Genomic DNA, 12,182 nt, shown 5'->3' with positions numbered 1-12,182 from the left:
CAGCAAAAGTTTTGAGATTTAATGTTTAAATAAATTTTGTCCTTTCCAGTTCACTGTGGTGCCCACCACTTTTTATTGTCTTACTCTACAAGTTAAGACAGTCTTCTTACCTATTACAGGCAGTATGCATGGTGGTTAGGCAAACAGGCTAGGAAGACAGACTACATTTTTCCAAATCCTGGTTTTGTCACCGATTAGGTCTGCAACCTTCATTATGTTACTTGAACTCTTTAAGCCTCAATTTCATCATTTGTGAAATGGGAATGGTCCCTACCTCATGGGGTAGGACTAAACCCATGTTAAGCATTTGGCATAGCACAAGGCATATTGTAAGCACTAAATAAATGTCAGCGATTATTGAGTTACCCACCTGGGTCTTGAAGGAATTTGAGCTTGCAAGCCCTACTTTGGTAGTCCTGAAAGTTTTTGAGAAAGGAAATAACATCTTTTTAATCTTTTGAGTCCCAGAGTATTGGACCAAACTCTACCTAAATTGCAATCACTAGTCCAAAGAGAGCAAGTAATTCTCTTAAATCCTCAGCTGCTGGGGATTTAAGTTTCCGGTAATGGGCTTCAGTGTGATTTCTGTAAGTTTCCACTCACTCATTCACTCACTCTTTGAGAGGGCCACCGGAGGAAGGAGCAAGTAGCCAGCTTTGCCCTTCAGCATCTTCTAAACATCCACTGATTCTTGTAGCAGCAGTTTCCCAGGAGAGATCCAGTGTTCAAATGCTGGCCTCCCTTTCAGCACATATTATTATGAGTTTTAAGAACTGTAATCTTGAAAATCCTTATGGTTCCAGAAGCTTCTCTGGGAACTTGCTTGTCTTTAATAACTGAAAAAGGGAGAGAGTTTAACGTAGAATTGTTGCTCTGAAGAACACGAACTTGAAGATACGAGTCCAGTCGTTTCAAAAACATAAGCGTGAGCAAAACAAGTCTTTTGTAAAAGCTCCGTGTGCTTCATAAACAAGGGCTGCTAATTACGTAACTTTCAGTGATGTTTTCTGGCACGGTCTAACACCAGCTTCTTTTGGTACAACAAATACGAAAATGCCTGGAAGTAAATCACAGTTGCTGAGTGCTATGGGCAGACAAACCCCTGCCTTATCTCTTTCAAAGGCAGCCATGGAAAATGCATGATAAATTGCACAGTTCAGTGAACATGTTATGTCATTGTGAAATGATTTTGATTCATGGTTATGTATTTATTGCTAAACAACTGACAAACCTCAAGGCATCAGAAATACCATTCATGGGCTTTTGCTATTTTCTGTTGCAAAGTACAAGTGCTAGAAAGTATTTCTTTTTCTTTAAAATTCTTCATTGAAAGTGATATTTGCCACAAAATCTGTGGAAATAATTTTTTAAATTATGTGAATTCCTACCAGCAGAATCAAAAGAGCTGTGCTAGTCACTAATATTTTAAACATAATGAATAATTCATATTTTTGCTAATATCCTTTTATGAAAATTTTATAGCTAAAAATAGACTAAGTTGTAAGCCAATTTGATTTTAAATTAGGATTATAATCTTCTTTCATGTAGTTTATCAATATAAAGAAGTTTCTGAATATTTTCTGTACCATAGCAGTAGAATTAAGAGTGAAAGAATTATTTTAGGAAGATTTTGCAGAAATGGCTTTTATGCAGGCACAATTCCTTTTCTCGTGGTCAAGATATTTTACTGCACCGTCTTTATCTGTTGCTGACTCTCTGAGGTTTGAAGTATTAAATAATGGATCCGTTTTCTACTTGAAATTTACAGGGTTTTTAAAACTAATTTTTGTCTCAGTTGGTGCTTTTGGCATCGGCATTTGATGTTTAAAACCTTTTATTCTAGTGTAAAAAACAGCAGAAAGGTAGCCTGACAAATACAATATGCACAAGGCATGTTAAAAGCATTTAATATTAGTTATTTTATCAACCAGTGTACACTCAAATTGTTTCTTGTTTTTCTAAATCTTCCAAACCGAAAACCACTATTTCTCAACTGCTTGATCTGTTTTGTTTGTTTTGTTTTGTTGTATTCATGAATGTTTTCTTTTCTGAGTTTTGTAATCAAGGATTTTAACATGACTTTGCATAGTTTGAGTAGTGCCATTGAGAGCTTAAGAACAAAACAACGAAGAAAAGCTTGCCTGATGGTAGAAACGATCAATTATTTCTTAGGTATGTTAAAAGGGATTTCAGTATTTCTAATATATCACCATCATTTAAACCTGAATTCATTTTATTTTCTCTTAGTATATTTTAACCAATTGACCTTTACATATACTTCGCATTTTATTAAATTAGAATAAATTTCAGTAGCCTAGAAATACAGTTCAAAACATTCATAGTACTTTTCTTTTAGCCGTGGAATATGACAAGCCTATTCTCTAAATATTTACATCATTGGAGAATATCTATGTACTTATGCTGATTTTGGCTTAACATTTTCAAAAATAAGTCTGTTAAATTAAATGTAAGCTTTAAAGGGGAAAACCATAGATCATGTAACTTGATACAAGTATTGCAACGTTGCTTACAGCATTTTCTTGGAAGATTTTTAATGCCCTTTACTTCTACTGCTGGGGCCACTTTTACCTTTATATTGAAAACTCCCAAAATGTATCTTGATGGGGATAATTTTAAAACATGAGATTTATGTTGCTATAAAGAAGAAATCCTTTATAACCACATAAAACCGTTGTCACCAGAAATTTCAGTCTAAGTTTTAATGAAAGGGGACGTATTTTATCTTTAATGCCTCATTACACTTTCTGGAAACGGCAATATTCTAAAATATTCTAGGTGGATGACTGCATATGTCTGTATTTATTCTGAAAAATTCAAATATCACCAGTGGGAGGGAAAAGCTAAACAAATAATTTGTTCTAATAATTAAAGCAGTGGAATTTTTCTTCTATTTAATTTTTCCGTTAAGTATAGGTGTTACTATGATATGTCAACCATGTCTCACCTGCCGCTTTTTGAGTCAAATAGCCAAACCGCCATTCCTAGGCTACAATGATATTCCTACTGTTTCAAAGGTGGCATTGTACTTGAACCTAAATTCTTTGTGTGTTTTTGTGCACACGTGTGTGTGGATTGTATGTGTTCAGACCTGTGTGTTCTTGCACATGTATTTATATGTATGTGTGCGGGTGCATGTATTTTGTACATACACACATATGATAGACTGCATTGTGTGGTTAAGAATATGGACTCAGGAGGCAGCCTCCCCAAGGGTGAACCCCAGCCCTGCTGCTTTCTGGTCTTGTGAATTTGGGCAGGATTTTTTAACCTCTTGCTTCAGTATTCTCATCTTACAGGTTGTTGTAAGATAAAATAAGTTATATATGTATAGCATTTTGAACACCTAATCTGTAGTAAGTACTTAATAGAATACTAGCTATAACTGTTATAATAATTATCACACATTCATTTACTCAATTTTATATGTAAAGTCGGTACTTTGTATATAAATGCGTTGGTCGGTGATTATTACATATGTATTTTGCTGAAGTGATATTAAAGATATGCCTTGCTATATGTCAATTACATCTCAATAAAACTGGAAAAAATCTTTTAAAAAAATAGACTAATAGAATATTTTGGATTGTGATAATATAATTAGATAAACTATGTTATGTAGTCCATCATCAGTGAGAGAAAACTACTGTGAAAAAAAAACCAACAGAAGTTGCATAACTTTGTGGCTCTCAGGCCACAGATCAGATATAGTGAAATGCGTTCATTTATTCAAGTGCAGGCCTGTTACACATCTACCCTGTGCCAGGATTTAGTGTTAAAAGGACACATGGTACCATGTGATCCAGCAATCATGCTCTTTGATATTTACCCAAAGAAGCTGAGAATTTATGTCCACACAAAAACTTGCACATAAATGATTATAGCAGCTTTATTCATAATTGCCAAAATTTGGAAGCAACCCAGATGTCCTTCAGTAGTTGAATAGATCAATAAATTGTGGTACATCCAGACAATGGAATATTATTCAGTACTAAAAATAAATGATCTATCAAACCGTGGAAAGACATGGAGGAACATTTAATATATATTTTTAAGTGAAAGAAGTCAACCTGAAAAGGCTAAACACTGTATGATTTCAACTACATGACATTCTGGAAACGGCAAAGCTATGGAGACAGTAAAAATATCAGTCGTTTTCATGGGTTGGGGGTGGGGAGAAGGAGGAATAGGCAGAACACAGAGGATTTTTAGGACAGTGAAACTGCTCTGTATGATACTATCATGGTGGATGCATGTCATTATAGATTTGTCTAAACCAACAGAATGTACAACGCCAAGAGTGAACCCTAATGTAAGCTACGGACTCTGGGTGATAGAGATGTGTCAGTGTGGGTTCATCATTTTACACAAATGTGCTACTGTGGTGCGGGACGTTGATAACGGAGGAGGCTGTGCATGCATAGAGGCAGTGGGTTTATGGAAAATCTCTGTACCTTCCTCTTAATTTTGCTGTAAACCTAGAACTTCTCTAAAAAATAGTCTGTTAAAGAAAAAAAAAGTTAAAAATAGAACAAAGCAATGACTACTTTTCAAAAGTTTCAAAAATATATGTCACTATATAATGTCCCAAGAAAAATGTCTTCTAAATGTTAATAACCACCACTACAAAAAACTACATAATATTACAATAAAATAGTCAATCAAAACTATTAAAAAATGAACAATGATGTGTCTGCAACCACTGTGAATGTAGAGTTTAGCTGATTAAAGCGTGGTAGGAGAAAGGTAAAATAGTAGTGTCATGTAACATTTGCAAATTAAAAACGTGTTTTCTTTTTCAGGGGGCACCCAAACCAATAGCCATTGAACCATGTGCTGGGAACAGAGCTGCCGTTCTGACTGTGTTTCTTTGTCTACCACGAGGATCATCAGGTGCCCCTCCCCCTGGGCAGTCAGGTAAGATGAATGAGGAGCCATCAACAGTTAAGCAAAACATGCAGACGGAATAGAAGAAATAAACAAAACTATCAAATAACACAGTTAAGATATTTACAAGGTTCTAATTCAGAGCATGGTAAAATTTTATTTGAATACAAACTTCTACCCAAATATCTAGATATCTGTCTTGCTATAAATTCAGATTTTCCAGTGTTTCTCTTAAAAATATGTATTGAATATACATGTATTTGTATATAATAGACACATGCATGTACGTTCACACACACACTTTAATCTGTTGTTGTAATTACGATGCGTAATCTCACTACCAGGGCAAACACGTTCTTGACCCTTTGGGGCAGCTTCTTTTCTCCCAGTATGTGAGTCATGTAGGATGCCAAAGTATAAATATGATTAGAAATTTGCTTCATAAATACGGAATCAAATGAGGGAACTAGCTTCTATGTTTGGAATGCTTTGCGGCATCAGCGGATGACAGCTCGATGCAGCCATCCCCGAATGTTTCAGGCTATGTTCCTGCTGTCAGCACCAGACAGGTGGGGTTCCCGGACTCAGGGACCCTCTCCTTTAGATGGGCACAGCCAGCCTTTTCCTCTGATTCTCCTTTTCCTGCATAAAAAGCATATTTTGAATTTGGGGTAACTCTATGTATCCTCTCAGAAGTTTTCTCATTGCTGGGATGTTATCCACATTGTAAACATGCCCAGTGTTGCGTATAACTTGTAATTAAATCACAAACCATGCTTCTATCTTTCTTTTTTACAAACCCTATTCCGTCTGCTTACAATTTCTGATTGTTCTGTCTCCTGATTGTTTTCTCTAAACAACTCTCAGTGAAATGGATGCTTTTTGAGGGTAAGGGTGATTTCAAATCTATCTTTCCCTTCAGTTCCCCTTAAAGATAAAATAAAGTGCCAGAGATCTAGCAGTTTATCAATAATAGTAATTGATGATGAACTTGCCCCCCTGCTTATTTTTCTTTCCTTAGTTCCCTAGTTAGCTTTGACCTTGTGCCTTACTTTCCCAATTTGAGTTCGGCCAGACACAAAAGTGGACTACTTTATACTTCATAAATTTTAAGATATTCACGTAACAGAATTTTCCTATATGGGGGGAGAGGATTTCCATCACCTTCAGACTTGTGATTTATGGTACCTGATGATATCTCACTGCAGAAATTTCTACCCAAAGTTCACGTGTAGGCTTTTATTCAATGAAATAAACCTTCTCACACATTGAGTGAACACCTCCCTTTTCTCCTTTCAGAACCATCAAGGTAAGTGGGATGTAGTAAATATAATAGTTTGGCACTGGTCAGATAAGACGGATAATTATAGGTACTGTGCTCAGCTAATGGAAGCATTGTTTCAAGGCTGGGATGATTTCCAAAACAAACACTTCACTAATGAAAACAAGTCTGTGTGATATACACCAAGGTTCTTCTAGATCCTTGACAAGATGACGTACTGATGGGCAGAGTGAAGGCAACTGCCAATACTCCGTCCCTTTAACCTTTGAAATCCTTTTGACTGATTCGAAAAATAGCAGCGTGGACCATTACCTCAGCTGTGTTTTATTACAGATGCGTTACAATGACTAATTGTAGTAGTATCTTACGTGTGTGTAGTGTTTTACTCTTTACAAAGTATTTGCCTACTTTTCATGTTTGATCCTTATGACAAGCCTGTGTCCTAGGTATTATAAAACTCACTTTACAAATGAGAGACTCAGGGTAAGGAAGAATTGAAAAAACACTGAAGTACAGCGCAAAACAACAAAAATACTTACTGCTAACATTCTAGGTAATTTTTCCTGATGATCTGTAGCAGACATCTTATTTATTTATGATCCACAGTCCATGTCTTCACAAAGCCAAAAATTTGGAGGAGTATTGACAATGTCTATAAATAATACAAGTAGACAAAACCTTGAGTTACCTTACCACACTTCTTACAGTGCCAGCAGATTGAACTGTGTTGAGTATCTATGTGCTTAATTCAGGATGAGCTAGTTCTTTGTTTAAAAAAAAAACTAGTAAATTTTTTTCTAGCTAACTGTATAGGAGCAGGAAGACTCACTGATCCTACTTCTTCAAAATGCAGTGTCATTTTCTGTCTGCAGTCTGCTTTGAAATACATCAAAAACATACGTTATTGATGGATGGATAGTAAGAATAGGTAGATGGACAGACATGTTGTAATGCCAGTAAAGTAAACGTTAATAGTAGAATCTAAGTGACAGGAATACTGGAGTTCATTGCAAAATTCTTTCCACTTTGCTTATATGTGAAATTTTTTATGGCAAGACATGGGAAACAAAATTATTTAAAGAACTCTTGACTTTACTGGGAAAGATACGGCAGTGCCTATAGGGGAAAGTTTCTAATGTTCACATCTGTGTTTTCCCTAAACAAGGCAAATGCTGACACCAACATACAAACTAAATGATTTATTTTTTTCAGCCTTCATCAAGATACTTGGTGTGTACCCAACCAATTAAAACTTAACATTGTATCATCCAATATTTGAGAGGAAACGCATTCCAGTGATAATTTGGGAACCATATTGGCTCTTGGGAGGGAAATGTTGACATTGGTTATCTCGCTGCTAGAGTTTGGCTTATCTCATATTTTTACAGGAAATCCATCTGGGTGCCTGTGCTTATCACAGTGCCTACATACAGAAAGCAGATCATAGATGTTTTTGATGGTGATGGTGATGGTGATCACGATGATAGGAGCCCTGGAAACCATGACTTCTATCTGTGAGACTCAGTGAACAACGATAAAATGAGCCATTGGACTAGGATTCATTGATGCCCACCTTGCATGCCTAGGAACCTCGTGTTCTGAAGAGCTTCCTCCAGTATTGGTGCAGGGGTAGAGGCTGAGAGGAGTTAGGAAGATGGTAGAGGAGTAGCTTCACGGAGACTCCTGACCCCATCTCCACTATGTGAACGACAGGGTGCCCGGAGTCTTCTCTTGTCTCTTGTGCTATTTGTATCTCCAAATGTTAGCAGATCTATTCACCGATTAATTAGCATTAATTATTAGATTAAAAATCTTCTTGCAGTACTTTGCACAATTCCAAAAAAATGTTCTATCAGGTCCTTTTTTGAAATGTACCTTCCTAAATGTCGAGTGACGCTTTTCATAATGCAGTCTGCGTTACGATGAATAAAAGCATTTAAGAGAAGGATGAGTTTGGGGACATGGAGAAGGCAGAAGCATCCTATGAGCCTGGTGGTTTTCCCTCAGAACTTGAATTTCAGCACCAACAGAAAAATGATTCAGCAACAAGCAGGGGCTGGTTCTGGCCATCTCTTTTCAGTAGCGGCTAGTGATTTTTTTTAACAATTCAAAATATGGCAGTGTCTTTGGACTTTATTCTCTTTCCACCAAGCAGATATTTCAGTAATATTTAGCAGGTAATAATTAGACATGGCCCTTTCAGTGTCTAAAATGTGTGAAGTCCCTTTGCTGGCTCTCATCTTAACAGAGGTCAAAAGACAGACTCCAGATTCATTCTTTAGATTACCCCATGCACTGATCTTTTTTTTTTTTTTTTTTTTTTCATATAATGAATTTAGATGTTTATGAGCAATTCTCCCCCTAGGTGGCTTAGGAGAGTAAAAGCAAAATATATTCAGTAGGCTTTTTGCATTCCTGGAGCTGGGCTAATTAGGTTCCCTGCTCCCCAGCCCTGTACTCCTGCTGCTTCATTCCTGTATTTCTAGGAGCGACCACTGCCAGCCATGCCAGACTCTCTTGGGCTAATGTGGGATTTCTGCTGTTGGCATATGTACACAGTCACTTTGTCTTCTGACCTCAAGGTGGTTGAAAGTCTGACATCCTCATGAAAACATGGCATGTCAAGTAACCCTGCTGCATGACACTAAACTGCCAAGCATGCTTCCTCCAGTCATCTTGGACAGCAGGATCCCCAGGCATTGTAGAGTCCCCTTAAGATGAAATGTGGACAAAGTAAACAGAGCTCTTCCAAAGCGTAAATTAAAAGTGATTGTGATTGCTGTCACTTTGTGATAGAGGATTATGGATTTCATAGTTATGGATTCTTACTAATAAGAAGCAGATTGGCTTTTCTCACCGGATTAAAGACCCCAGCAGCCCAAATGTCCACTGCCAAAAGGGACCAAAGTGCTTCACCTAAATGTGGAATTTTGCCCTGGTCTTGTCTCATGTTTGGTTAACATTAGAAAAAATATACTGCTGAAAAGTCTAAGGTTTGAACATTGTTTTTCTTTGGCTTAGAAGTTTTGGCAGGATGACCAGATAATTTGGAAAAATCTAGGAATATTGTACTATGTTTAAAATAATAGTCTACCCACAGTGTCACGGGTAATGACACAAAAGGAGAACTTTGGTTTAATCAAATGAAAATAACAAGAACTAATCATTCTGAGCATCGTAGCAGGTGCTTTATGTACACTCATGGTTTTATCCCTCTTCATGAATCTGAAAAATAGCTGCTGTTATCCCACTTTTACAGATTTAAAAAAAAAAAAAACACTCTGAAAGAGATTAAATGACTTGTCCATGGCCAATACAGCTAGTGAGTGAGTGATCCAGAATTCAAACCCAGGGCCACCCGGATCCTCAGCCTGTGAGATTCTCCCTCATCACTGTGCTTCTCTGGATAAAGACCCAGTGGTACTCTGGAGAGCCCTTACTCCTTGAAAAGCTTTATATCCAAAGTCAAAGAGGAAGGACCTGGAGGGGTCTGCTATGCATTGGGCTTAAGGGGACAAGAAAGATAGATTTATCTTTCCTGGTAATTTCACTCCAGAAATTTGGTAAAATGCAAATATGCACGTGGCATGGCATGTCTGCTAATGGAAGTATGACTCCGTGTGTGTAATAGCAACTGGGGGCACACGATTATAGGAAAAGAACTTCAGCTTGTATGTGTGAGTTATGAATTTGGAGTCACGAATCTCAAGATCTGGGTCCAGCTCTGCCACCAGCTAACTGTGTGACCAGGTCTTTTAGTCCCTAGGTCCTATTTTCTCATGTATAAAATGGTGAGATTGAGTTTGATTGCTAGGATGGATTTCACTCCAATCCTACTGTACAGTTCTACTGTAAATTATGCTCAGTCGCACCAGCTTGAGGTAGGAAGAGCAAATAGCTTGTTTCTAAGTGGTACCTTAACTTGTCTTTCTAAATGCACAGGACCAGTTGAGAAACTATATTCCTCTATGTTGCTGGTTAGTGAATAGACATAATTAACACTGATCCTTAAATTAAAAAAAAATTCTTAACAATGTTATTAATAAAGGCTAGTTCCCAATCTTCTCAGCATGTTTGAAAGATGTAGATGCTTCATATTGCCCCATTTTAGAAGTGAGTAAAAGGAATCTCTAAGCATCTGTGAGAGGTAGAGGGTCTCTGAAATTTCAGACCGACTGAGAGCAGACTCCAGGTTGCTGTCCTCAATGCAGCACTCACGCCTCTGAAGCCAGTTTTTTAAAGCTGATTTACGTTTTCCAGGAGCTCCTGGAGTTTCTTGTTTGTAGGACTCTGCTCTCCTTCCGTAACTCTGACCCGGTATCTTCACACTTGTAGAAACCCACCCGTTGATCTAATCTTAGCACTCTCTTTGTTCAAGGTGGCTGGAATAAGAAGTAAAACTGCTTAATTGTATCAAAACTTCGTTATAAAAATCCATCATATGGGTTACCTTTTAACCTCAAATTCAAGTATTGTTTACACCCAACATATGTGTCTTCACAAATAAGAAAGAAAAAGTGGGCACCCACAGCAAAATAAACTACAAAATTAGGCAGAGAGCCCAGGAAACAGCAGAGATAAGGACAAATATCTGAGATTATTGTTAATAAATATGACTCTGTGTCAAAATAAAATACTTGATATTAAAAGGACCCTAAAATCAACAGTAGGAGCTAATTTTATCTTCTATCCAAAATATAGTTATTGTGACTCTTCATTTGTTACCTAATTCATTGGAGAAATATTTGAAAGTGTCTGATCATGTCAGGCACTGGATATATGGTAGTGAACAAAGCAGAGTCCTTCCCCCATAGATGTTAGAGCCTATGTGGAAATAAACATAAACAAGTAATCATGCAAGTAAACTCATAATTATGAAATATGTTAGGTTTTATGAACAAAGAATAGAGAGTGTTATGAGAAAGAGGTGAAATAAAACTGATACACAATTGCTAAGCTTAATATCTTTCAATAGTAGTAGCCAAATGGACAACATAGTCATTAAAATGCCCCTTTCTCAGTTCTCACTTGTTATCATGTCTCTGTAGGGTTTAACTGGTGAAGAGCTCCTCCTCATGCCTCTCCAAGCTCTGGAAACTCCTTCTGGTGTTCTTTGCCTTGATCGATCATAGGTACCTACTTAGAGTTCACTTAGAGAGAATGGATGTGGAGCACGTGCCCTGTGTTCATTGTCTGCTTCACCTGTTGTCTAAGTACAGATGGGCATTCCCCGAGGATTGGTCCTGAGCCAACTTCTTACCCTTATCCACTCTCTCCCTGTAGAGTCATGCCCTCTTTGCTCATTTAGGGGGCTTCTCAGATGCCAACTCCGAATTCCGTGGTTCTCCAGCCAGCAATGGATTTGCTACCGTTTCAGTATAAAGTCACTCTTCCTTCCCCTCCTCCCGTTACCATTCCTACCCCCCAGACCAGCTCTTTTCCCCAACTTCACTGTTTTTGTAAAGTCATTTCAGAGTGGCTCAAGTTTGAAACTTTGGAGTTAGCTTTTTTTCTTCTCTTTCTTCCCTTTTACATCCAACCATGAAGCTCTTTTTTTTTTTTTTTTTTTTTTTTTTTTACAACCATGAAGCTCTTTAGAATTTACCCCTGAGGCAGATAGAACAGACTTCCTTATGCCATTCTTACTCCCTCCATTTTTTGCTCAGGTCCTGGTTGCCTCTCACCTGGACTTCTGCCAAAGGAAAGCACAATTTTAATCATGTCTTCCCTTCCTCATAAACCTTTGCTGGCTTTTTATTGACTGTTGAAGTCAGTCCAGACGTCGACTCTGGGGTATAAGGTCCTCCTTGACCTCTCCCCAGCCTTCTTCCAGGCTTAGCAGACATGGAGTCCTTGCCCACCTGCACAGCATCACTGGCTAGTCTGGGGCCCTTCTTTACTGCCCTCTGACATACATCAAAGTCACTGTGCGCTTTTCTTAACTTTCTTCCCAGGTAGTAAGCTCTCTAAGGACAGTGGTTATTTCTTATTTCAT

The 12,182-nt window shown here is 37.7% G+C and overlaps 1 protein-coding gene across 2 annotated transcripts in view; it reads left to right on the top strand.

Annotated features, from left to right (window-relative positions):
- The window catches only part of ATRNL1 (attractin like 1), a 593,456-nt gene that overhangs the window by 495,379 nt on the left and 85,895 nt on the right, over positions 1-12,182 (top strand). For both annotated transcript variants that reach the window (XM_032490833.1, XM_032490832.1), the window contains exon 28: positions 4,821-4,935. In XM_032490833.1, coding sequence (XP_032346724.1) covers positions 4,821-4,935 — 115 coding nt within the window. The remainder of the gene's footprint in view (positions 1-4,820; positions 4,936-12,182) is intronic.

The sequence above is a fragment of the Camelus ferus genome, chromosome 11 (assembly GCF_009834535.1).
Source record: "Camelus ferus isolate YT-003-E chromosome 11, BCGSAC_Cfer_1.0, whole genome shotgun sequence".
NCBI lineage: Eukaryota > Metazoa > Chordata > Mammalia > Artiodactyla > Camelidae > Camelus > Camelus ferus.
The sequence above is the reverse complement of the archived record's forward strand: the minus strand, read 5'-3'. Positions and strand labels throughout refer to the sequence as shown.